Source organism: Leucopleurus acutus (genome assembly GCF_964270905.1).
Source record: "Leucopleurus acutus genome assembly, chromosome: 2".
Taxonomy (NCBI): domain Eukaryota; kingdom Metazoa; phylum Chordata; class Mammalia; order Artiodactyla; family Delphinidae; genus Leucopleurus; species Leucopleurus acutus.
The window spans coordinates 770,163-798,080 of record NC_139143.1 but is presented as its reverse complement, the minus strand read 5'-3'; the positions used below and the strand labels follow the sequence as shown (position 1 = coordinate 798,080).

At 44.9% G+C, this 27,918-nt stretch overlaps 1 protein-coding gene across 2 annotated transcripts; it reads right to left on the bottom strand.

Annotated features, from left to right (window-relative positions):
• Nucleotides 1-521: 521 nt before the first annotated feature.
• Nucleotides 522-27,918, bottom strand: KLHL12 (kelch like family member 12). 2 transcript variants are annotated; one of them, XM_082865724.1, is made up of 12 exons: nucleotides 27,837-27,918; nucleotides 25,878-26,111; nucleotides 19,446-19,599; nucleotides 17,986-18,203; nucleotides 13,595-13,744; nucleotides 11,309-11,423; nucleotides 4,103-4,209; nucleotides 3,113-3,308; nucleotides 2,521-2,679; nucleotides 2,111-2,209; nucleotides 1,226-1,412; nucleotides 522-1,084 (listed from the first exon to the last, which is right to left on the bottom strand). In XM_082865724.1, exons 2-12 carry the CDS (start codon nucleotides 26,058-26,060, stop codon nucleotides 958-960), a joined length of 1,695 nt encoding a protein of 564 aa, XP_082721850.1. In that variant the 5' UTR covers nucleotides 26,061-26,111; nucleotides 27,837-27,918; the 3' UTR covers nucleotides 522-957. The 2 variants fall into 2 exon arrangements, with proteins under 2 accessions (XP_082721850.1, XP_082721849.1); XM_082865723.1 differs by lacking the exon at nucleotides 27,837-27,918 and having other exon boundaries at nucleotides 25,878-26,340.

The window sequence follows — 27,918 nt, the reverse complement described above, 5'->3', positions numbered from 1 at the left end:
CATGTACAAAACACAGCAGTAAAAACCACACCTTAGCAGAAGTATGTTCTTAAAAGAATGAGGGAGTAATGAGGCAGCTGAACTTCTAGGCAGCTGCCCCCCGCCCCTCCCCCACCCCCTCTAAACAGTATGGACGCATAACAGTGGAGTGAGTAGCACTTGCTTCAACAGAGGAAGACCTTCCCCGTATAGATGAGTCACGGCAGGGAGGACTACTGTGAAATCACAGGAACTTCTGGTTTATCCCTGGCCCACTGAAGGCCCATTCTCCTCCACCTCTGCTCACCTAACATGTGCTGGCTCTGTCACTCTCTCAGTCCCCAGGACCCACAAGTACCAGGGGACCACGGAAAGACCCTCAAATAACACTCCCTCCTCAGCCTTCTGGCTGTCGCAGGTTCACTCCCATCCCACCACGTCCAGCTCCCTTCCCACACTCTACACCCAGCTCTGACGCCAACCCTGTCCCCCTGTCCCCAGCCCCCAAAGTTTTGACAGGGCTCTTTCCTCTGTTTCCCTCCAGATCGGAACTGTGTTGCCCCTGCTACCTGTAGACTAGGAAAGATATTTATTGTTGTGAAACAAGAGTTGGTACCCTTCCAATGATCGAGGCTGGATACCGCCCACACCCCGGCGCTGCGCTCATACCTTAATTCTCTGCAACACGCGAGGCACAACTTAAATGTATGTTCTCCCAAGCGCACGCTGAGTCAGAAACAAGGGGAGAGTGCCCCCGCGGCCGGGAGGAGAGGTGGTCTGGCCTCCCACACCCACTCAGTGTGCAGCCTCCTCCCCGAGGGTCTGCAGCCCACCCTCCTCGGGGAAAACCACCAGTGCAAGGGGCGTCAAATAAGCACAATCATCGCGGCACTGGTGCCTGTAATCACCCTGTGCACACAGTGAGAAGCAGACATTCTGGAAAGGATCCTTGGTTCCCTGCAAACTGTGTCGGACCGGTCACTTCTCGCGGAGAACACACACACCAGCGTCGCAGCGCTGGGTTCCCATGGAGGTCACGACCTCCCAGCTGTCGATGATGGGGTCGTAGCACTCGATGCTGCTCAGCAGGGAGTTCCCGTCGTAGCTGAGGGGGAAGAGGCGGGACTGAGCTCTGCAGCCGCATGGCCCCCTCCCGCACAAGGCGTCTCCCTCCCGGACCAAACCCCATCTCCACCCCCGATGCGGCTCGGATCACACCGCTCTAGATGCCTGGTTTAACCCTCACCCTGCAATTGCATAAAGTCTCCCCCGAAGCACCGTGGCCCCGACGTAGCATCGCGGGGTGGTCATGCTAGTGACCGTTGTCCAGGAATCGGTGCGAATGTTGTACGCTTCGACAGAAGAAAGGTGGGCTGTACCATCGAATCCCCCAACCACATAAATATGGTCATTCAGCAGGGCTACTCCCGCACCTGGGGAAGAAAAGGTACAGCAAATGAATACTGCTAAGCTCAGGATCTGAATTCTAGAAACAAAACACTGTCACTGACGGCTAGCTGAATTCCGGAATGGCCGAGGGATGGGGACGGGGCCAGACAGGCCTGGAAGAATCTAGTCCTGCACAGGTTACCCGCCTGTAAACCCTCTTGAACTGGCTGTCATCTTCACCTTCGTTAATTCACAGCCCAACCCTTATCAGCAGAAAAGAAGGAAGTGGAAAAAAGAAGGCAATAAAGGGAGGAAAGGGGTTGTGACTGGCTCTGGAGCACATCTTGCCCAGAGGAAGGGTGCTCTCCTTACCTTACCCCAGCCCGGGGGCTCAGGAAGCCCCTTCGCTGCACACGCACATTCCCTCAGGCAGTGTGCACCACATGCACAGAGCTGGACTGGCTGCTAGGATGCAGGGAGGGGCCCAGATGCAAAAAACGAGTAAGACAGGAAGCCTTCGCCCTCAAACTGTACCCTAGTCAAAGTTTAGGCTGCCTTTAGTCTCACTGTATTTAGAGACAACAGGCTGGAGGAGAATGGACCTGACTCATGTTCCCCTCTGTCTCCAGTGAAGACGGGGCTGCAGCCCTGGTCCGATGCCTGGCCTGTGGCTGCACCCTCACTGCACATACAAGGTTTGGACAGCTCCGTCTGTTGCCCCCCAAGATCTGACTGGTCTTACCAGAGCGCTTGGTGGCCATCGGTGTGACATTAGTCCAGTGTCCTGTATGGGGATCATATTTCTCAACTGAATTTAAGATATTCAAGCCATCATATCCTCCTGAAAGACAAAGCAGACCCCACTCCAGAAAGAATGGTAAGTCCTGATGCCCATTCCCATTCTGCCTTTCTCGAGTGTTTCAACTAAGTCTTTTAGTTCCAGTTCTCCCTCAAGGGTTCCAATAATCCAAAAAGAAATCTGGCAGTACCCTGTTTTCTGCTTCCATGAAAAGGAGAATCCCAGTTAATGAAAAATATACTGTGGCAGACCAGGGTTTTAGTGGAAGGAAGTCTACGAACTTCATTCTGGTAAAAAGGATCCCACCCCGAGGCTGCCGCCCATCAGTTCTCCCCGCGTCCCAGCCCGCACACCTAGGCAGTAGATGACCCCGCTGGCCACCACGAGGCCTGCGCCTTCCCGGGCCGTCTGCATGTCTCCCAGCATGCTCCACTGGTCGATGTTTGGGTCATACCGCTCCATACTTGTGTGACGCCTGCTTCCGTCAAAGCCCCCAGAGACATAGATCATATCTGCTCAGAATGAACAAGTCACAGCTATTAGAGAACGACAGCCTTCTAGTAACTCTTTTCTCTACAAATGTCCCACAACTCTTTCCAATGTTTGGGGGCAAAAACAAGTGTTTTTTAAGGGATAAGTCAATTAAGTCCTTTTTAAAGAGGACAGCACAATCGAGACATGTAAAAAGAATGGGGTAAGACGGAATCTTCAGAAACATTCCAAGACTAGATGGGAATTTGCAAAAATACAACTAGTGCCAATTCCCCACTCAGCACACTGGAACTTGATTTACCAACTCTGTTGTCAGCGTTGAAACACCCAGGAGTATTTCTGAAAGCAGAAAGGCGTATCTGATCTTACCAGTAGCCTCCACATTTCATAGAGAGGTATGAACCCCGATCCAGCCACCCCAAAATGCAAACACTGCCCTGTGCACCAGCCTACCTCCTAAGGTGGTGGCTCCGGCCAGGCCTCGACGGACATTCATAGGGGCCACAGAATACCAGACCCCATCTTCATCTGCTGTGTAGTCTAGACACTCCACTGAGCTGAGGCGGGAACGGCCATCATAGCCGCCAATCACGTAGATCCGGTCGTGGAGGGACACTGAGGCTACGTAGCGTCTCTTCCGAGTGATGCTCTAGGATTCAGGAGGGAAGAGGTGCCTCTGTCATTTCAGTCATGCCAGTCTTAGGCCTCACCTTTTGCTGTCCTTCCTGTTTTTATCTGCGCACCTCTGCTTCTTCACCTGCCACTGTGAAGCCTTCTGAGCAGAGGTTCATCTGCTGTCTGGATGAGAACCTCTTGCTTGTTGTGATGCTCTTACAGATTAAAGCCTTCTGTACATTTGCCTCCTTCCAAGGCTTCCAAAGGACCTAATGTCCTCCTGTCATCCAGTATCCGATTCCTCTCTATTCCATAAGGCACTGGGCTAAAGACCGGTATCCTTCCATAAAGTAGAAAGCTATTACCACAGTGCTATCTAAGGGCCAGGACCTGAAGACCCGAAAAGTTACGAGACATGATCAAAAGATTTCCAAGTTTTCTCAGAATTACTATTGTTCATTCAGCACTGAAACAGAGACACACCAAAGGAGAGAGATACAAACTTCCAAGTTCCACTGGATGCCAGTTCAGCTTAGCACAGTTTAACACAGTGTTCAGGTTAACAGGGCACGAGGGTAGCACCCTGCGAGTTGCACAGGCAGCTTGGGAAGGCGCGGGAATGGTGGCAGCCAGCTGAGTGTAACTTGGCACAGGGTCATTAATATTTCTTATGTCTAATTAGTCAATAACTAACTACTGAAACTAACTGCTGTAAGGAACACGATGCTGTTACCAGGCTTTTCTACTCTAAGGGCTGGATTCGTTATGATCTGGAGCCAGGGACTGCATTTAAGCTCTTTCCCCAGGCGTGGTTCCACCACTACTTACTGGCAAAAAGCTCCACTCCTGAGTCTTGGGGTCATACTTCTCTACCACGTCGATTGGAGACTGCTGGCTTCCGAAGCCCCCGACCACCAGAAGCACTTCGTTGGCTCCTGAGGACAAGGAAGAAGGAGAGAGGTCACTTCCCCATCGCTGCTGGGTAACTCCTCACAGGGAAGGAGAAGGAGAAACAGGGCTAGGATACCTTGTTCTCTGCAGCCCAGAGAAGCCATCTGAAATAGGAGATTCATCATAAGGCTGCCTAATAGGAAATTATTTCTTCCTGAGAACGTGAATCTCTGAAATTTAAATTTCTGGACAACATTAAAACTCCGGAAGGCAAGCGTGAACACACCCTACACCATTTCAACCCATCCAGACAACTCTGGCTGATTTCACAACAGGCTCCAAGTGCAGGCTGGAGGCTGGAGGAGCTCTCTCTGCCCTTCTCACCCCGTAAAACTCAAAAAGGGAGTTTTTTTGCCATGGCAAAGAATGCTCTCCTAACCTTGTCCCCCAAAAGTTGAGAGTTGTGGCTTAGGAACCAAATGATAGATTAAAAAAATCTTTTCCATGACTTTTATTTTTCCAAATTAGCCAACTATACAACCACATTCCCTGCTAATTCGTCAAAACTGCCAGGTAATCATAAGACTAGGCTTCTAAAGGGAGTCTTCTTCTCTACTATTTTCCCAAACAAGACATTTTGATAGCTTTTGTATCGTCCCCTTTCCCCTAAGGACTTATTTGGATAATCTTATTCTGATAATATTTCTTTTGAGGAAGTCCCCCGTGTATTGTGCTACTGGAGAGAACACTTAGCTGGAGCATTTAGGGAAATTCAGTCCCCAGGAGGGCATTTTGTTGACCTGGACTTGAAAGAGCAAATGCAGTACCTTTAAACTGACAAGGAATACAGACAAGCCCCTAATGAAGTCACGGCTGTGACAGTCATCCACAGCTGCTATGACCGTCAGGGGAAAGCTCATATACGGCTTCAGAACACTCAGCAGGAAGCACGCCACCATCAATTACGAAGTATTCTCGCAGAAAAATCGAGGCTGAATCTTGAATCTTATCAAGTGTCTAGTCTAACCACCAGTTTACAGGAAATATAGGGGACAGAAGAATGTGTGAAATGAGACTACTTGGATGCAGTCAACAGAATCTAGACTGTGGGAAATTCTACAGGTTGCTTTAACAGATAAATTGCAAAGGGAAACCAAAGCAGGAGGGAAAAAACTATGGATTAAAAGAGACTAAAGAGGACTTCCCTGGTGGCGCAGTGGTTAAGAATCTGCCTACCAATGCAGGGGACACGGGTTCAAACCCTGGTCCAGGAAGATCCCACATGCCACGGAGCAACTAAGCCCGTGCGCCACAACTACTGAGCCTGCGCTCTAGAGCCTGCGAGCCACAACTACTGAGCCCACGTGCCACAACTACTGAAGCCTGTGCGCCTAGAGCAAGGGCTCCGCAACAAGAGAAGCCATCGCAATGAGAAGCCCACGCACCGCAACGAGAAGCCCACGCACCACAACGAAGACTAGCCCCAGCTCGCTGCAACCAGAGAAAGCTCACGCGCAGCAACGAAGACCCAACACAGCCAAAAATAAATAAATAAAGCCCAACAAAAAATATGTGGAAAAAAATAGTTTCAAAATAAAATAAAAGAGATGAAAGAGTGCTATGAACTCAGTGCAATGTGTGGGCCTTGTCTGGATCCTGATTGGAGCAACTGAAGTATAAAAAACAAAGAAAAATCAATTACGGGAAAACTGAGGAAGTGTGTATGTGTGCTTGATACCTGATGAAGATAAATACTTGGCTGTGTGTTTCTTATCTTTTAGAGATACACACAAAAGCGTAATATATATGGATGGAAGTTTATCCTGTCTGGGATTTGCTTCAAAATACGTAGGCTATGAGTTGATAATTGTTGAAACTGGACAATAGGTATGGGGGAAATCTTTATATTATTCTGTTTTTATACATGTTTGAAATTTTTCTTAAACCCACACATAAAGCACGGACTTTAACCTCCCCCTCTGAGAGGGCACCTGTCTGTGAACTTGCCAAATAAAGTATGTGGCCCCTTCTCCAACGTGAGCAGCCATCTTCTTTTAGAAAACAAAGCATTTGAACAAAGGGCCCTTTTGTATGATGCAGATTTTATTTCTGAAATCCCTCCAAGCTGGGGCAGGCCAGGGCCTGCGTTGGCAGCACTTCCCCGCCATCTGCCCCTTTCTCCCCCTCTGACTTGAGCAGAGGAGGTGAGACAGTGATGAGTCCCGAAAGCACCCACCACAACCGAGGGGATTTTCTATGCTTCGCACATTAAAAAAAATACCATTGATTTTCAGCTTTAATTTCAAACTCTGGAGGACCAGTAGTGCTCCCGTTGGCTCCAGGCTTCTCAGTAAACGTCCTGGTAACCTGCATCCACAGAGGAACGTGGGCAGGGTGTCAGCGTGAGTCGCTCAGCGACTTATGGCTCTGAACCCTGGGGCTCCTAGACCACTAGAGGCTGGGGTGTCCGAACCTCTCTGCAAGGAAGGCCTATTTTCATTACTTTCCCTGAAAGATCCTGTGTTTTGAAAGACTGCCTGCCACGTGAGTTTAAGTGGTTAACTTCCCCACTGCGGCCGGAGTTCATGTCAGTGCCAACAGAGCTTTTGATAAGGACAAGAGGGCCAGTGTTTTAACACTGAAAACGTGTCATTTTAGTCAATTCTGATGTCTGTTTAGCCTGTGTAGCTTTTTCTAACACAAAAATGATTTTCTTTTAAAAAGTTTAAAAAATAACTCAAGGGCTAGTATGACTGTCATCCTCACTCACATGTTACCCACCCTTTGGTTAAAAAGATTTAAGAATATTATGTCTTGTGATTATAAAACATATAATATATAAAATACATTTTCACTGTTAAAAAGCTTAAAAAGAAAGTGTTATGAAAAAATTTAGCTATAATTCCACAATACAAAGACACAGCAAAACATAAGATTATTTCCTTCCAGCTTTGTTTCTAAATATTTATAAAACATAAATGGGACCATATTGCATAGTGCGTCCTGTTTTTATTTCATTTTCTCAAAATATTAACAAAATCCTCTACTATATGATTTTAATATTCTTAGGCATTTCAGGAGTTCATGATTTGGGGTTATAAATAATCACATATAATCCTATGATAAACATCCTTGAATATGAAACGTTTCCCAGTCATTTTCTTAACACAGTAATGGGAGGGCTGCCTAGTGAAGAACATGAACCTTAAAGAAGTCTTTGGATCTATATTATAAGATACTGAGGTTGAAACAAATTCCATTCCCACCAACACTCTAAAGGCGCCAATCCATTCTACTCTCTGTAGCACTGGTACTGTCTTTTTATTCTTTGATACTTTGGTAGGCAAAAAATTGTATTTATTGTTTTAACTCTTGCCTTAGCACTGCTAAGACTTTATAACTACTTCGGCTGAATCTTGCCCCTTTTATTTAGCAGGACTCTGCTTCTATGAGCTGCACACTCAAGTCTCTAGTGTTTCTTTCTTGCGTGCATTTTTATGAGCTGTTTGCATGCAAACGACTTTAACCTTTTGCCGTGGCTGCAGCAGATTTATTTTCCTGATTTGTCTTACAATGTTGTACATGATTTTTATTTAGTCAAGTACACTGGCCTTTTCTTTTGCAACTTCTTCTATTGCTTTGTGCCTAGAAAGTCTTCCTCCCTCAGAGGAACTCCTAGGGTTTCACTGTCTTTGGACCCTCAGCTCGGACCACTACTCCAGCAGACTTACTAATGTGAGAAAGAGCCAGGGGAAGGGCTGACCAGAAGGAAGCCTGTTTGTTCTCTGCCAAGGAATGGGGCACTTGCCAAGTTAGATTTTTATCTTTATGATGGGGAAAATGTGTCTAAAACACCTGGTAAGAGCAGTGTGAAAAGGCACATTACTCACACAGAGGCCTCCCGACAGTGCCAGTCACTGTTTTTTTGGGGGCGGGGGGAATGTGTGTGCGCTGGGGTGTTTTGTTGGAGGAAAGTGCAGACAGGCTGCAGGACTGCTAAGAACAGGTTCAGGGACCGACATTTCCACGTGCTCAGAAAAGCCAGTGACAAAGTAGGAACTACAATTTCTATTACATCTTTTATGAGAGAGTAATGGGTAAGATTAACAATTAAAACAAAATCCCCACACGTTATTTGGCATGCTATTTTTCCTCAGCTGTATATTAATTTCCTTATGCTGTATGCAAAGAGCCATCATCCTGGTAACTGACTTAGCAACCTCTACGAATAGAGACGGGCAGAGGACAGGATGGCTGGAACAATTTACTTCTAAGGTACTAACGTGGAGATGCTAAATTAAGAATCTCGTAGGGAACAGTTTCATTATTTCCTTCCTAGAACTTTTGAGAAAATGACCTCGAAACTATGAGGGCGTGTAGAGTCATATTCTAATCCCTCAAGGTCAGGACAATAAGCAAGTTCTCCAAGCAAATAGGAGCCTTCTGCTGCCTGTTCAAAGAAAAGCAGGAAATGCACTCTAAAGGACCTTCTGGGTTTGGTGGTTCACACAAATTTTTATTGGACTTCGTTCGATTTAACAAGCAATTATGTACTGGTTGGGACACTTCTGGCTCTACGAGAAAGAAACACATCTTCTGTATTGGAAAGAGCTCTAGTGGCTGAATTTAACTCCTTTCATATGCCAAAGAAGAAATGGTAATCCAGAGAAGCTGAAGGACTTGTCCAAGTTCAAACAGCACGTTAGCAGACTAACAGAACCGGGAGGAAAACATCAAAGTAAGCGAAATGTCTTACCTCCTAGTGCCAGATTCTTTCCTCTACATCACCGGCTCACCTGCTACTTACAGAATATATATCTGTTATCTTCTCTGTCAGCTTATGGTAATAACACGGAGGTATAGAAACAAAACACTAGTAGTTAATATTCCCCCGCAATCTCACTTTATTAAAGGTTTAGTGTTTATCCTGTATACATATCGTTTGTTTATGCTCAGGCAAACACACATATGTAGGAGGTTTTGCTTCCTTCTTTTCCCCCACGCAGCGTGCACAATTAATCTTACGTGTATCTGACTCAATGCTTTTAACAGTTTCGTGACATTCCATGGTACAGCTGTGCTATAATTCAGTCAACCATTAATCCCCCTTTACTTGGCGTTCAGGCTGTATTCATTTTTCTCTGGATATTAGCAATTTATAGTAAACGTTCTTATGCATATGTCTTTCCCCATATGTGCTTATTTCTGTACTGACACGCTGTTTCTACAGTACAGATTCCCGGAGGTGGGACACACAGGGTGTGCCCATTTTAAACTCCAGTGATTACCTTGTTCTGATCTGTGGTTCCAGACCTCCTAGTGGAGCATCTGCTAAGCGCACGGTGCTCCCTCACGCGTCCTCCTCTGTGTGCTACCTGTGCGCCTCCCGTGCCGCCTTCTGTGGGGTCACTGCTCTTTTTCTTGTTGATACATATGGGTTCTTTTTACAGTAGAAATGTTAGCCTTCTGTCATACATATTGAGTATATTTTCTCCCAGTCCCCGTCTTTTGACTTTACGTCTTTTGCCATCAATTAAAAAAAAACAAAAACCCCCAAAAAACTGATGCAGTCAAGTAACCTTGAAGAGTTCTAGGTTTCTCTGTTTTAGTTCAAAAAGGGGAGTGGAGAGAAGGGAGGTTGCTCTCTCATGGATACAGAATCTCAGTTTTGTAAGATGAGAAGAGTTCTGGATACGGGTTGTACAACCGTGTGAATGTATTTAACACCGCTCATCTGTACACTTAAAACGGAGAAGATGGTAAATTTTATGTTATGTGTATTTTACCACAGTTAAAAATAGAAAAAAACGGCTCCCACCCAGAAGTTAATCAAATAATTTTCGTATAATTTCTTCTAATATTTTCATGATTTTTCACTTAGCCCTTCAATCTTTTAAAAAAAATTTCCTTTTGTATTTTTTCCATTTATCTTGTGTTGATTACATATCTCTGTCTATAACAAGCGATACAGATCACATTTTGTCATCTCCCAGGAATTAACAGAACAGTATCCCTTTAAAAACAACAATAACAAAAAGTAGTATCTCTGGGTGGTGGAATTATGGATGACTCATTTATTTATTTTTTGCTTCTCTGTATTTCTAAAACTTCTACAGCTATGTACTACTTATGCGATTAAAAAATAAGATAAATCATCATTCTACTTAAATCTATCAATGAAAGGCTTAATTATCAATTAACACCTTAGCACACTTGAGTCCACAGTCAGATAAGAGCAAAAATAGGAAGTGATAAAAACAAGATACCACCCCATATACACAGAGTAATTTATAACCTATGAAATGCTATTCCATACAGTATCTAGGATCCTGGGACAGTGAAATGGAAGTGACGTAACATTTGAGCACAGATTATGTGCCAGCTGCAATGTCAGGCATCTTACATGCGTGATGTCATTGGGCCTCCACAACAACCAGTGTGATAAGACATTAGCGTCCTCATTTCAGAGGCGGAAGCATCGGCTCAGACAAGTGGACACCCTGCCCAGGCTCACAACCAGCCAGTCACTGGCTGGGCTGGGATCTGAACCCAGGTCTGTCTGCTGACATGACAGCCTCCGTGCACAGCACTCCCGTGTGCCGAGAGCCGTTCTCAGCCTTTCACTTGCTCTTCACGACAACCTTCAAGGGAGGAGCTATGATGGCCCCCATTTTACAGATGAGGCAACTGACACAGAGAGGCTGAGTTTCCTGCCGAACAACTGGCAAGTGGTAAATGGGGACCTGCACCCAACCCACAGTCTCGCTTGAGTCCAGGCCCTTGACCACTGCATGCCATTGCCTCTGACCACCCTGGACTCCTCTGCAGTTCACCACGCTGCTGCTTCCCCTTCGTCTTCACGTGGAGAAGGGCAGAGGTGGGGGAAGCAGACCACTTACCCACTACATGGCATTTGAGATATTTCTAATTCACAGGCTCCAAATATACTGAAATAACAGTGATAACTTATGGCGCATAATACTTGACAACTTATGAAGTGCTTTCACACACTTTATCTCATGTAATCCTCCAAAGAGTTATGTGAAATAGAAGGGAAGATATCCTTGGTTTATAGGAAAGAAAGCTCCGGGTGGTAAAGGGACTTGTACAAATTGACACAATTAATACAAGATGCCAGCTTACCTAGACGCGCCCTTGTCCTGGGTCCCTGCATCTGACTGCGCAGCTCAGGCCTCAGATGAAACTTCTTTGCTTCATCAACAAGGTCCCTGCACTGTAAACTACAGCGGATGAAAGGCTGAAATACAGCAGGTAGGAGAGTGAGCTGCAGGACCACCTCTAATAAAAGCATAAATGGCACATATAAAGAATTAAATTCTTAACACAGAAAACCAGTTTCCAAAGCCCTGTGGTTCCAGGAGGGCTGCTGGTAATAATTATGCTATGGGCTTCTGGAATGATTAAAAAAAGATTTTTTGAATAGACGTTACATGATTCAAAGGTATGTGTGGGGTATGTGAGTGGACTATTAAGGAAGAAATTACAAACAGGAGGCAAAGAATTTGAGATGTGACACTAAGCACCGGCATCTTTTCTAATGCAAACGACTGCAAAGCTGTGTCTGTAATTAACTTCCAAAGAGACCAGGGTTGGGCCAGAAGCAGGAGCACATGCGATGCCCGTCTGGGCCTCACCTACACATTACAAATCAGCGGCCCCGAGGGTAGCGTCCAGGTAATGCGCATGGTGAAGGTCAGAAAACGCACCACCGAGATCTCAGGCTGGAGAAACACTTATAAACAAACACGATATGATCCAAGTTGATATTATTGGGTTGACCAAAAAGTTCGTTCGGTTTTCTCCTAAGCTGGCTCTAGTAGCACTTAGCTGACTTTAACTTCATTCGAAACAATATTCTTAGATTGTATTGTGACAGCTGTCATAGCATGCATTAAAAAACACTTATCAAAATTGGTGAATTTTTCTGTAGCCATTTTAATACCGAAGATGGAAAAAAAAAAAGCAACATTCTTGGCATATCATGCTTTATTATTTCAAGAAAGGTTAAAAACGCAACTGAAACGCAGAAAAAGATTTGTGTAGTGTATGGAGAAGGTGCTGTGACTAATCAAATGTGTCAAAAGTGGCTTGCGAAGTTTCGTGCTGGAGATTTCTCACTGGACGATGCTCCACGGTCTGGGAGACCAGTTGATAGTGATCAAATCGAGACATTCATTGAGAAAATCAACATTACACCACGCGGGAGGTAGCCGACGTACTGAAAATATCCAAGTCAAGCATTGAAAATCATTTGCACCAGCCTGGTTACGTGAATTGCTTTGATGTCTGGGCTCAGTATTAAGTGGAAAAAAACCTTCTTGACCGTATTACCGCAAGCGATTCTCTACTGAAAGGTAACAAAAATGTTCCGTTTTTAAATTGTGACGGATGATGAAAAGTGGATAGTGTACAACAATGTGGAACGGAAGAGATCGTGGGGCAAGCGAAATGAAGCACCAGCCAATCACACCAAAGGCCGGTCTTCATCCAAAGAAGGTGATGTTGTGTATATGGTGGGATTGGAAGGGAGTCCTCTATGATGAGCTCCTTCCGGAAAACGAAATTAATTTCAACAAGTACTGCTCCCAATTAGACCAACTGAAAGCAGCACTCGACGAAAAGCATCCAGAATTAGTCAATAGAAAACACATAATCTTCCATCAGGATAACGCAAGACTGCATGTTTCTTTGATGACCAGGCAAAAACTGTTACAGTTTGGCTGGGAAGTTCTGATTCACCTGCCAGACATTGTACCTTCGGATCTCCACTTATTTTGGTCTTTACAAAATTCTCTTAATGGAAAAAATTCCAATTCCCTGGAATACTGTAAAATGCATCTGGAACAGTTCTTTGCTCAAAAATATAAAAAGTTTTGGGAAGATGGAATTATGAAGTTGCCTGAAAAACGGCAGAAGGTAGTGGAACAGAACGGTGAATACGTCTTTCAATAAAGTTCTTGGTGAAAATGAAAAATGTGTCTTATATTTTTACTTAAAAACTGAAGGAACCTTTTGGCCAACCCAATAAACGCATCAAACTCCTTTCATGCTGGCCTCACCAGAAGTCAAAAATAGAGACTAGGTGAGCAAAGCATCTTTTCCAAGGCAATTTGGAAAAATTTCTGTTTAACAGAGAAGAGGACAAAATTTATCATCCGATGTTACTTATGCAAAACACTGAGGAGCATGTAAAATGAAAAGACAACAAAGCACAAAATTAAATTAAGCCATAGACTTTCATTTCTGCCAGGAGACTGACCGGCCAAGCGACCGCCTGCAGACTCCCCGCCCCAGGCCCCCCGGGACATGCTTCCCAGGACGCTCGTGCCTCCTCTGAGGTGACCAGTTCTGAGTTCACGACACGAAGCTACAAGAGACGCCCACAGCCCTGGGTCCTGTGTGGCTCACCTCGGCATCTATGACATCCGTGATGTACCTGGGCGTCAGCAGGGGCATACGGACGTACTGTAGCAGGTCCGGCAGAGACTCTTCCCGCCCCTCCCTGGCGTGCTTCACCCAGTTGATGACGGCCTCGAAGACCGGCTCTTCAGAGTCCACCTGCGAGTGCGTGACCACATGGTGGGGCTGCTCTGTAACCTCGCTTCCCTTCCCTTCCCGCCCCATTCCCGCCACCGTTATTTCCCATCTCCCAGAAATAAGTAGGCTCTTGGGAAAACAATCGTTTCAGACACAACTTGCTGATATCATGAAGAGAGTTATAGTCAGATTCGGTGGAAAAAACCTAAGAGAGAGAGTACCTAATAGACCATCAGTCACAAACCGGCTTTTAATTCAGAATTTTCCCCATTCCTGAATTTTTTTCTGGTCATTTCTGAAACTTCAGCAGGGGAAGGGGGAATCTGCTGCCCTATTTGAAACTGGCTCTTTTTTTAAAAAAAAAAATTTTATTTTTATTTTTGGCTGTGTTGGGTCTTTGTTGCTGCACGCGGGCTTTCTCTAGTTGTGGCGAGCGGGGGGCTAGGCTTCGTTGCGGTGCGTGGGCTTCTCATCGCGGTGGCTTCTCTTGTTGCAGAGCATGGGCTCTAGGCGCACGGGCTTCAGTTGTTGTGGCACGCGGGCTCAGCAGTTGTGGCTCGCGGGATCTAGAGCGCAGGCTCAGTAGTTGTGGCACACGGGCTTAGTTGCTCCGCGGCATGTGGGATCTTCCCGGACCAGGGCTCGAACCTGTGCCCCCTGCATTGGCAGGCAGATTCTTAACCACTGCGCCACCAGGGAAGCCCCCGAGACTGGCTCCTAAAATAACTTATATTCATAGGTGTTGTCTAAGGACCTCCATGCTCACTCTCGGACCCCTCAGCCAAGGCTGTGAGCAGGAACTTCCCTTACGGCATCGTAAAGAGTGCAGGGTCTGCAAAGCACTGTCAATTAGTATTTGAGCAACTACTCTGTATTAGTCACCATGCTATTTGAGATGACACATATAATTAATCATTTGGGGAACTTAGGCCTAAGCTACATATGACAGACTGGATAAGACACACCCTAGAAAACCTACATTACATCCCTGGACAAGCACAAGGTACAGTAACACCTAGTACCTCCCCGAGACTGACACCTGAGGACTAGGCCTGTGTCCCTCCATCAGCCCCTGGAGTGTGTCTGTTCTGAGATAACTTTCAGAGTGTGACAGTGCCCAGACAAAGACATCACTCTGTGGACTTCTCTCAAGAGCTGAAAATACAGAAAATGTTTCAGAATGTTCATTCATTTGATGGATTTACCAAACACCTACTAGTGCCAGGAACTGTGGAGGGTAATTATACAATGGTGAACAAATCAGACATGAACCTTCCTCTTAAGTGGGGAGATAATTGTTAAATCAGAAAAACGAACAATCCCATTCTGTCATTATGTACCACATAGGAAAAGTACAGGGGCTATGAGACAGAATAACACGAGATTTCTTCATTTAGCCTGATGGGACAGGGAATGCCTCCCTGCAGGAGCAACAGGTTTAAACCTGATGGAAGAGTAGCGGTTAGCCTCGGGGCAGACAGAAAGCACTTGGAAAAGCCCTACAACTGCACCGTCCAACACAGTAGCCATGAGCCACATGTGGTATTTACATCTACATTAATTAAAATGAAGTTAAATTAAAAATTCAGCTTCGGGAATTCCCTGGTGGTCCAGTGGTTAGGACTCTACGCTTCCATTGCAGGGAGCACAGGTTCGATCCCTGGCCGGGCAACTACGATCCCGAAAGCCGTGTGGTGTGGCTAAAAAAACCCCCAAAACCCCCAAAGTCTGTCCTTAATAGCAATGAACGTGGCAAAAAAAAAAAAATTCAGCTTCTTAGTCACACTGGCCACATTTCAAGCTAGTGGCCAGTGAACTGGACAGCACAGACACAGGTCCTTTCCACCTTCACAGAACTTTCTATTGGACAGCTTGGGAAACGACAGAGGCTGGTGTGGCAGAATGAATGAGGGAGGGGACGAAAAAGGTCAAGCTGGAGAAGTAAACAGAGCATCAGGAGACTGGATTTCACTCTAAACCGTTAACAGGCTTCAAGTAGGCCAGTGTTGGGCCACACTGATGTCTGGTAAAGATTACTCCGAGAGCCACGGGAGGGCGGTTTAGAAGGGCTAAGAGCTGGGAGGCCAGTTAGAGGCTACTCTGGTCCATCAGGCAAAAGGTGATGATGCTTAGACTACGACAGTGATGACAGAATCTGTGTAAGCAAATTTATGGGAGGTCAAGCTAACCCAGCCTACTCACGGTTTACAGGCAGGTGAGGGTGCAGAAGGGTGGTCATGATGTTTTAGATAAACTTTGGTTAAAGGCAAGGATGACAGGCTAATAGTTCTGAACAGCTGCGTGCTAGACTGTGACACGTTCTAGGTTTAAATGAGACATATCCATTTAAAATGGGGTTTTCAGTCATGAGTAGAGATCCTTGATCTTACTGAGGACAGAATAAACTAGAATTGCAGAGAAACAGCTAAACTGGGAAGAAAAAACCCCCAATACTAATGCTTCACTATGGAGAAAATAGTCTCCATAATAAATTTTCCCAGAGACTTCGTTTATGTATCAGGCACTGACATTCTTATTTAACGCTCAGAACAGCCCTACGTAGTAAGTACGACTGTTATCTACATTTTATGGGAGAGGGATCTGAAGGTCAGCGGTTAGGGGACACGCGTCACACAGCCAAGCCCAAACCCCAGCGTGACCCTGAAGCCCGTGCTGTTTCAAACAACGTGACACGCTGCCACCACTGTTTCAAGTACTATTGTTTTACATGGTCCAGAGGAAGCGTTAGCCCCGGGGCCAGACATCTGGTTCCTGCTTCTGGCTGGTATATGAAAGAGAAAAAATGTCATTTGCTGAAAAAAAGCAAAGGCCAGTCTCGCTGGACACTTAAGGAAGACCGTACAAAAGAGCTCATCCCGGCTTCTGCAGAGGTCAGTTGTTTGCCCTCCCTGTTCCATCCGGTTTTATCCCCCAGTCTCCACTGTTCTAAAATAAATGGTTGCTGTGACTACTTCCAGATCTGGTCAAATAGAAACACAGCTCACAGCTCCATGGTGAACAGAACAGACTGTGGATGCAGATGGGCGACACAAGTCCTGCCCCTCCCAGCTGTGTGAGGGTGGTGACTAATCACAGCGCCAGTTTCCTCCTCTGAAAAATGGACACGGTTCTGAGAACTGAACAAGATTTACAAATGCCGGACTTCCCCGGCAGTCCAGCGGTTAAGACTCTGTGCTCCCAACGTAGGGGCCAGGGTTCGATCCCTGGTCAGGGAACTAGATAGAGCCTGCATGCCGCAACTAAGCCCCGGCGCAGCCAAATAAATAAATAAATAAGTAAACGTTTAAAGTCGTTTCTCATTACTATCTCAGGAGAATGAGAGAGGAAAAAAAAATAAAATAACTCTTCGCCTCCTTAGAGAATCGAATGTCTCCTCACTGGGGAAAACAAACCCAACAGGTGGACTCCTCCCCAGCACTTGGCTCTGCTAGGCGTCTTCCAGAAGCTCCTAACCAGAGGGCTGGAGCCCTGGAGAGGAATGCCTGGCTGCGGCGACACGCACAGCCCCCGCTGCACTCACTGCAGCTCCCAGCCTAACGACAGATCCACACGCAGCACCCCACCCCCCACACCCCACCCCCGCTCTGCTCAGCGGAGGACGAAGGCTCGCTCCCTGCTGGGCCGCGTCCCTGGGCGCTTGGCACACGGAGGCGGGACCCTACCGCTTCAACGCCTGGTCTGCAGGGCCCTCTCCTCCCACGGGCACTGATGAGCTGCCTCTGGCTCACCATCTCCAACCTGCTGCCCCGTCCTTTCTGACCCGCTCCCTTTACGATCCCGTTTAAATCCAGAAGGTTTTCTTCTTTCCTCTATGGAATTTCCTCGCCTTGAACAGGCTCATTATTCTCCTGACACTCAGTCATCATTTCTGTCTTCCTGTTTGTCGCCACTACTACACTGTGAATTCTCTGGAAACAAGACTGTCTCTTACGCACTCTTGGCTCCCCAGCACCTGGCATGGCGACGGCTATACAGGAAGACATTCTTGGTAAATGTTGTAAAATGCTTATTCCATACTGTTTAATAGTGATTCTTAACCACTGGGATCACAAATTTCATTGAGGGAGGTAGCGAACTCCCTTCCGTAAATAGGCAAATACGTTTGGCATGCAATTTCAGGGACATTTAATGAAACCTCAGAGCTTAATATGGGCCCTGCTACAGAAGTACAACAACTCCGCCTTGCTTTCTGGTCTTCCGGCCCAGTCCTGACGAGAGCTAATGCCAAGCCAAGTCTGTACCTGGATCTCATCACACTTGATGAGCTTTTCCACCTCTCCTTGACTGAGAAGAATGAATTCTTCATGCTGCACCACTTCAGGAAAATGCTTCTGGCTAAAAACCTCAGCTGCTTGCATCAGATCAACACAGTTGTGAGTTTCCGCAAAGTCCCTGATACCCAGGCAGTTAGAAGGGTCCAGCTGGCTTTCCAAGAACTCACAGCAGGCTTGCTTCACGCCTAGGACAGACAAAAACAGTGAGTCCTTGAGGACACTCGGCCAGGTGGATGGGCCTATATTCTTGGATCACAACATCACGTTGTATCAGAGGAACCCTGGCTCAACACCTGAGAACCAGGTTAGAAATTTTATGCTTTGGAAATTCAAATCCTATTTTTGTCTTATGTGCTGTCTGGCCTTCTGCAAGGACTTTACAAATGTCTGCTGCTGCATTAGAACAAGTATGGCAAGACGAATTGCTTCCGTGGACACCGCCACAGTTAAACAAACATGCCTACAAAACTCCTGGGAATCAAGCTATAAACTCAGCTTAACTTAGCACAGTGTACCTAATTTCTCCTCCACATGAAAACTTACTCAAAGACTCCGGTGAAGGAAAAATAGGAGATACGGATAACAATCTCATATTTGTCTAACTGAAAAGCTCAGAGTATAAAATTAATGTTGGAGCTGTGCACTAATGCAAAAACCTCACACTGTTTCAATCATGTATCAAAAACTGAAAATAACAGAAACAGAACTGGAGGTTAGGACAGACAGGTTGGGAACTGGAAGGGGGAGCATCTCCAATCCTGTGAAAACTTTACACTTTCATTTTTGTGTGTCAATTTAATTTTTTTTTTTTTTTGCTGTACGTGGGCCTCTTACTGTTGTGGCCTCTCCCGTTGTGGAACACAGGCTCCGGACGCGCAGGCTCAGCGGCCATGGCTCACGGGCCCAGCCGCTCCGCGGCATGTGGGATCCTCCCGGACCGGGGCACGAACCCGTGTCCCCTGCATCGGCAGGCGGACTCTCAACCACTGCACCACCAGGGAAGCCCCAATTTAAATTTTTAATAGATAATTTAAATGATTCAACAAACTAAAGGTAGAAGGGTTTATATGAATAGTCCCCCTAGCCTCCCTACCCACCTGGCCATCTAGTTCCCTTCCACGGAGGCAACGACGTGTATCAGTTTTCTGTGTTTCCCTGCAGGACTGTTGTGCACGTACATGGAAGGAAAGGCATCTATTATCCCCTCCTCCACTTTTTTAAAAACAAAAAGTAAATGCTCTCTCCCAAAGAGCCAAAGACTCACATTTGGAGGCTACTCTATACCGCAACTGAAATCTCAACCTCTGTGCCATGGGCAGTAAACATGAGGCCCACAGTCTGTCTCCTTAATTTTCACGATTAAGTTTACATCACGAATTTTAAACATCTCCAGGGTCACTGTGGCACGAACAACTTAGCATCTCTACCTTTCAGCTGAAGCAGGCAGGCTGCAGGGAGCAGTTCCTGGACATTCTCCACCGTCACGTGCACGGTCTCTGTGTACACAAAGTCCAACAGGATTTCCATGGTCGAGGCAGTTAAACCCTGGATATCTACATACGGCTTCCCCTTCTCTGAAAGCTGAAAGTTCAAAGGGTATGAAATCATGGTGGTTATAATTCCACAAGATTAAGGCAGAGTCTCATATACAAAAGCTTGAAGGGACATTAACAATATTAACTGAATATAAGGAGGAACCCTGGCTCAACGCCTAAGAATCAGATTAGAAATTTTATGCTTTGGGAATTCAAATCCTATTTTTGTCTATGTGCTGAAAGATCTAAAAAAAAAGATCGACTATTTTGTTTGATTTGTACAAAGCAAACATGGCATATATTTGTAGCTTTTCAAATGGGGGGAGCTATGTGTAACCCAAGAAGATACAGAGATGACACCTTCCTGGAATATTAATTTTACTTGTGAATAATTTTAAATGCTGCTTTCATATTAAAACAAATACAGACGTAACACCAGATAGAACCAAAAGTTGCCATGAGCATGCCACTAGTGTCCATGAGCTTCTGAGATGAAATACAAACTTCGCTGAGATTTCATGCTTGTAGATGCCCCAGGAGTTGCAGCTCCAGACCCTCCAGGATGAGCCAGCACTGTCCTATCCGTCCCTAGACAACACGCAGGTCATCTTGAGAGGGCTTCTGCTGTACCACTGAAGACAACAGGATTGTTTGATACTTTTTCAAATACTGGGTTGACTCTCTTTTGGGATTACCGAATTACTGGTGGTACATTTAGTCTAGACTATATCCTTGGAGTTATGAGTATAGTTGAGGCCAGATAATCATAGAAAATGGTTTAGCTAAGGGTAGAAATCTTCAGTTTTACAGGATAGTAAACTATCTGAAAACTGATTACCTTACAAAAATTGTATTAGATTGTAATCTTAGTTTAGAGATTCCAATTACTTACAAAATTCCAGTGCACGTCCATTATGAACTAAATGTCTTTATCATCAGCCCAGAATAATAATCAGAAAGTATTCTCTACCAAAGCCAAGAACAAAATAAATCCCTAACAATACAAAAAGTCACCAGTACATTATTTTGGAAAAACATTTTACTAACATTTAACACAGTATTTACAAACAGAAACATGAGTACATTTATGTCAGGAATTTCTTAGTCAATAAACTATATTCCCATTAGCCAAACAGCTTAAATATATAAATGAGATCACTATGTAATAACCTAGAGTAACTGTAGTATTTCGCATTAATATTTGCTTTACAACTTTTCAGGGTGCCTCTCATTTACTATTATTTCATCTGATTCTCACAGCAACCTGGTAAGGCAGTTAGGTCCGATATTACTGCCCTTTAAGACTAAAGGATCTAAGGTTCAGAGAAGTTATGTGACTTAACCAAGGCCTCAACTAATAAGCGACAGATCAGAGCCAGGCCTCCTGCCTCACCCTGTGCTCTTTCAGTTGCACCACATTTAAGGAACAATTTAGGGATGGAAGAGAACGAAGAAGCCATCAAGTTCAATCACCCTGTTCTACAGACAACCTAGTGAGGTTAGATGGTCACCAGGGTTCACACAGAATTACTAAGAGAACTGAACCTAAAATCCAGGTCTCTCCCACCTCCTAGAGAAATGAAAATAAAAACAAAAATAAACAAATGGGACCTAATGAAACTTAAAAGCTTTTGCACAGCAAAGGAAACTACAAACAAGACAAAAAGACAACCCTCAGAATGGGAGAAAATATTTGCAAATGGAGCAACTGACAGAGGATTAACCTCCAAAATTTACAAGCAGCTCATGCAGCTCAATATCAAAAAAAGCAAACAACACAATCCAAAAATGGGCAGAAGACCTAAATAGACATTTCTCCAAAGAAGATATACAGATTGCCAACAAAGACATGAAAGGATGCTCAACATCACTAATCATTAGAGAAATGCAAATCAAAGCTACAATGAGGGGCTTCCCTGGTGGCACAGTGGTTGAGAGTCTGCCTGCTGATGCAGGGGACGCGGGTTCGTGCCCCGGTCCGGGAGGATCCCACATGCCGCGGAGCGGCTGGGCCCGTGAGCCATGGCCACTGGGCCTGCGCGTCCGGAGCCTGTGCTCCGCAACGGGAGAGGCCACAACAGTGAGAGGCCTGCGTACCGCAAAAACAAACAAACAAACAAAAAACAAAAAAAAGCTACAATGAGGTATCATCTCACACCAGTCAGAATGGCCATCATCAAAAAATCTACAAACAATAAATGCTGGAGAGGGTGTGGAGAAAAGTGAACCCTCTTGCACTGTTGGTGGGAATGTAAATTGATACAGTCACTATGGAGAATGGTACGGAGGTTCCTTAAAAAACTACAAATAGAACTACCATAAGACCCAGCAATCCCACTACTGGGCATATACCCTGAGAAAACCATAATTCAAAAAGAGTCATGTACCACAATGTTCATTGCAGCTCTATTTACAATAGCCAGGAGATGGAAACAACCTAAGTGTCCATCAACAGATGAATGGATAAAGAAGATGTGGCACATATATACAATGGAATATTACTCAGCCATAAAAAGAAACGAAATTGAGTTATTTGTAGTGAGGTGGATGGCCCTAGAGTCTGTCATACAGAGTGAAGTAAGTCAGAAAGATGAAAACAAATACTGTATGTTAACACATATATATGGAATCTAAAAAAAAAAAAAAAAAAGATTCTGAAGAACCTAGGGGCAGGATAGGAATAAAGACTCAGATGTAGAGAATGGACTTGAGGACACGGGGAGGGGGAAGGGTAAGCTGGAATGAAGTGAGAGAGTGGCATGGACTTATGTATACTACCAAATGTAAAATAGATAGCTAGTGGGAAGCAGCCGCATAGCACAGGGAGATCAGCTCTGTGCTTTGTGACCACCTAGAGGGGTGGGAGGGAGACGCAGGAGGGAGGGGCTATGGGGATATATGTATATGTATAGCTGTTATTCAGCTATACATACGTATAGCTGTGATTCACTTTGTTATACAGCAGAAACTAACACACCATTGTAAAGCAATTATACTCCAATAAAGATGTTAAAGAAAAAAATCCAGGTCTCTGGAACCACTCCTTTAAACAACTTAAATGCAAGGGTATGCAGAACAGTATGGAGGTTCTTAAAAAACTAAACATAGAGTTATTGCACTCCTGGGCATGTATCCGGAAAAGATGGAAACTTTAATTTGAAAAGACACATGCACCCCAATGTTCATAGCAGCTCTATTTACAATAACCAAGACATGTAAGAAACCTAAGTGTCCATCAACAGATGAAAGGATAAAGAAGATGTGTTGTGTATACATATATTGTGTGTGTATATATATGTATATACACACACACACAATGGAATATTACTCAGCCATAAAATAGTAATAAAAACAATTGTGCCATTTGCAGCAACATGGATGGGCCTAAAGATTATCATAGTAAGTGAGGTAAATCAGACAGAGAAAGACAAATACCATATGACATTACTTCTGTATGGAGTCTTAAAAAGTGATACAAATGAACTTATTTACAAAACAGAAATAGACTCACAGACACAGGAAAGAAATTTATGGTTACCAAAGTTGGGGGGAGGGAAAATTAGCAGTTTGGGATTAACAGATACACACTACTATATATAAAATAGGTAAACAACAAGGACCTACTCTATAGCACAGGGAACTATATTCAATATCTTGCAATAACTATAATGCAATAGAATCTGAAAAAGAATATACAACACACATGTATAATTGAATTACTTTGCCGTACACGTGAAACTAACACAATGTTGTAAATCAACTATACTTCAATTAAAAAAAAAAAACCTCAAGGGGATAGGAGGATGAGTGGAACAGATGAGGGAGATTAAGAGGTACAAACTTCCAATTACAAAATAAATGAGTCACAGAGATGACATGTACAGCATGAGGAATAAAGTGAATAATACTGTAATACCTTTGAACAGTGACAGATGGTAACTAGATTTGTTGCGGTGATCATTTTATATTGTATAGAAATAATGAATTACTATGTTGTGCACCTCAAACATAGGGTTGTAGGTTAATTATACTTCAGTTGAAAAAGACAAGACCATTTGACACTTTCTTGCCTGCTGTCAGTTTTTAAAGAAAGACTATAAAATAATCACTGGTGAGACAAAAAATAAAAGAGTTCTTTTACAGAACTCCACACTAATTCCTGAACGTGCAGAGAAAGAGTGAAGACAGGATGCACAACATGTAGTGAGCAGCCAGCAGTCCGAGTCCTCAGTGCTTCCTGCTGGCAGCCATGACATTTGCCCAGTTAAATAAATACCACCACTTCTGGTGCTCCTTGGGGTACCGTACAGGACAGGGTCTGTAATGTCGCCCTGCACAGGGTCACTTTAAAATTAGCCTGGGGCTTCCCTGGTGGCGCAGTGGTTAAGAATCCGCCTGCCAATGCAGGGGACACGGGTTCGAACCCTGGTCTGGGAAGATCCCACATGCCGCGGAGCAACTAAGCCCGTGCGCCACAGCTACTGGGCCTGTGCTCTAGAGCCCACGGGCCACAACTACTGAGTCTGCGCTCTAGAGCCCGCAAGCCACAACTATTGAGCCCAAGTGCTGCAACTACTGAAGCTCACGCACCTAGAGCCCGTGCTCCGTGACAAGAGAAGTCACTGCAATGAGAAGCCCGCACACCGCAATGAAGAGTAGCCCCCCGCTCGCTGCAACTAGAGAAAGCCCGTGTGCAGCAACTAAGACCCAACTCAGCCATAAATAAATAAATAAATAAATATTAAAAGAAAAAAATTAGCCTGGGTCTACTGGGGCGACGTGTCAGGCTTCCGCATTCTCCCCACCAGCCATGTGACTGAGCGCTGGTTCAGCAGCACACACGACTCTGGCTTTACAATTAGAACAGCAAAATCAGAATCAAGCTAAGTTAATTTAGGATTAAATCCCCTCTACCATTTACAAGCTATAAGGCATTTAGCACCTGAGACCTTATTTCTTCATTTGCAAAATGAGACGGTAACAACCACCCCTGGGGTGAGTGGGAGGCGACAATCACCTAACACAGCATCTACCCATAAAAGGCAGTTACTGACATTCTCATGACACGATCTCTCCCACTCAGGTCAGCAGCAACACCTGCACTGATAAAACCCTGGTGGTTGAGAGGACTTTTAAAAAAGTGTTACTGTAATGAAATATGTCAGCCATACATATAAGTAGAGATAAACGATATAATCAAGTGGTGTACTCACCATTCAAGCTTAAAAAGAAATGAAGACAATTTATTTAAAATTAAAAAATCAGACTTGAGATATTGGGAGCTGAGGTCTGCAGTGGTCCCCTCTGCGCAGCTGAGTCCCTCACGATTCACCAAGCAGCCTCCTTCACATCTTAGCTGTCTGGCCAGGCAATTACTAAGGCAGTCTTTTTCCTAGTACTCTGAGAGCACTACCTCTTTTCTTGCCAAGCCAACCTGTTTCTAATTCCCTTGTTAAAGGCTTGTGCTCCAGAGCCAGCATATTTTTCTAGGTGATACTGCAAACACCCAGAGAGTCAGGCACTAAGCCCTCTCCCTCTCATTTGCAATTACTCTAAAGCCTTCACTGGTAGAATGAAGACTGATTTTCTCCACATATTGTTAGAAGGAATGGCATGAGGACTGAGGCTCACTCCTCTTTCCTTCCCCCCTCCCTCTTCCCCAGTATTCACTTTAAAATATTAAACTTTAGAAGAAGGAAAACAAATTTAAAGAACAGTAAGTAGCGCTTCCCTGGTGGCGCAGTGGTTGAGAATCTGCCTGCCGATGCAGGGGACGCGGGTTCGAGCCCTGGTCTGGGAGGATCCCACATGCCGCGGAGCAACTAGGCCCGTGAGCCACAACTACTGAGCCTGCGCATCTGGAACCTGTGCTCCACAACAAGAGAGGCCGCGACAGTGAGAGGCCCGCGCACCGTGATAAAGAGTGGCCCCCGCTTGCCACAACTGGAGAGAGCCCTCACACAGAAATGAAGACCCAACACAGCCAAAAATAAATAAATAAATAAATTTAAATTAAAAAGGCAGTAAGTAAAATCCAATAGCTGGTATTTGTTTTACTACATGCTAGACATTGTTCTAAGCACGTCATATGTAATTTTCTCAAGTAACTGTAACAGTAACCGTATGCTATTGTGTATTACTATTATCCCTCATTCAGAGATGAGAAAACTAAGTGGCAGATCTTATCCAGAGTTGGCCCATTTAACACCATACTATACAAATTCACTATTACATCAGACTTCTACTATTTTATTCAGTGAAATGAGACAACTGTGAAGTGACATGTGTGAGGTTCCACTTGTGAGGAGATGACTCACCACTTACCTCACTGGTGAACATGGCACAGAAGTAATCGCTGCAGGCAGCCAACACAATCCGATGGGCAGGGAAGTCTTTCTGTTCCACTCTCAGTGTCACATCACAGAGGGTATTGCTCTTCCTGAGGGAGTTCATGGAATTGAGGATGGATTTAGCATGAGTATTTGTCATTATGTCTTTGGGGGCCATAATGCCTCCCAACAGGCAATATGGAGAGAGAATTAAAGGGATCCTTGGATTCTGCAGGTACAAGAGAGAGGAAAAAAAAAAAACAATGAGCATATTTGTAGGACTGGAGAAACTAAATATATTCAATCAGCTTTACAAATTAAGGAGGCTCCATCAGACTCAAACATCCACAAGTAGGAAGCACTCCTATTCCTGGTATTACCAACACAATCTAGCCACTAATCGTCTAATTAAAAATGATCTCTTCTTCCTCTGAATTCCATTATCATCGAGTACCCAAACCACTTGACATTTACTGTAATCAGTATGCAACTGTACTGTAAGTAGAAAGAGACTATACATTTCCTGCCTATCTTCACAAGGCTGCTGTCTCACATGATAAAGTGAGAAGATAAAATTTCTTAACAGTGTGACATCGCTATTTTTAATATAACCCTAACTCTTAAGTAGATTAAGTAGGTAAATATTTAGAGGGTGGGGACCCTGTTTTATATATTTTTTTCTCTCCTAGCAAGTGTATAATAAATGGTTAGTAATTGAACACAAGAAAAGAAAAACTGCATATTCAACCTAGGGCAATAAAGGCCAGTATCAGTAAAAATAAACTTTTTTCTAAAGAAGCACACAAATAATTATTTATGATGACTTCCAACTATATCTGGATTTCTTCTTAAAGTGAAACTTCAAAGGAGGACCCAATACCTATACTGAATAATGGAAACCATGCAAGCTTATTTATGAACTCTCTCTTAAGCTACTGAAGCTCTTCTATAGAAGGGTCTCCCTACTCTATTTGTAAACATCAATCAGCATTAACAAATCAATATTTGCAGTAATTCTTCTATACTGAGAGAGAGAAACTTACTAGGATAGAAACCTATCAAAACTCTACTACTAATTTTACGGCCATAGCCAGTCACTTGTAAAGTTCACCTGTATGCATCAATTAAATGAACTCAGTAATATCAACAGGTTACATATAAAAAAGAATCAATGTAAGAAGTACTTTCGTGGTTGTTGACAGGCTTTAGTCACACTATTTTTTTGTTGTTGTTGTTTATTTGCTTCCAGGACAATTTCTGGGGAATGAAATGGGGTGGTTATTAAGAGAGTCTGTCTTATGTGGAATCCAAAATTTTCTGAAAGGATCCAAGAAAATAAAATCAATCTATGGTTTTCACAACTCACAACCATAATTTCATATGAATAGGAAAAACGAGATCCTAAATTCTCATCTACTCCTGTTTATATTTAGCGTATTATTCTATGAGCGCTCCAACCACTCCGCAAGACCCATTTTACAGAAAACGTGATTCATCAAAGCATAAGATGATTTTCAAAAAGATTTTCCTTAAGTCAACTTAGTTTCAACTCTGGAGATGTGAGAAAGGTCTGCACAGACCCCTCCCCCTCCCCCCTTTACGGTGAAGACCTTCTCGGGGGGTTACGACCTGGCTCGGCCTGTCAAACCACGCTACCCCAACGCGGCTCGGTCTCCCTCCCGGGGTTCTCGACCTCCGCCCTCCGCCCAGAGGTGACCTGGCCCAGGGCTCCCGCCAGCCTCCCGGTGGAGCGGCTGCGCCGCGGAAGCCTTGGGCGGCGTCGAATTGCGGAGGGGCCGCCTTCCCGGCGGGCGAGGAGCGATGCTGTCCTACCCGACAGCCTGCAGGTGGAGGTCGGGGCGCTGCACGCCAGTAGACTCCTCCTCGCCCGGAGGGGACGACGGTGGGAGGGGCGGGAGGGAAGGGCCTCGGCCGCCGCCCCCGGGCCACTCACCTGCGCTCCGGCCCGCGGGCTGGGCGCGGGGCGAGCGGGCGGCCCGGGAAGAACCCAAGCGCCGCCGCCCCGACCCGGAGGC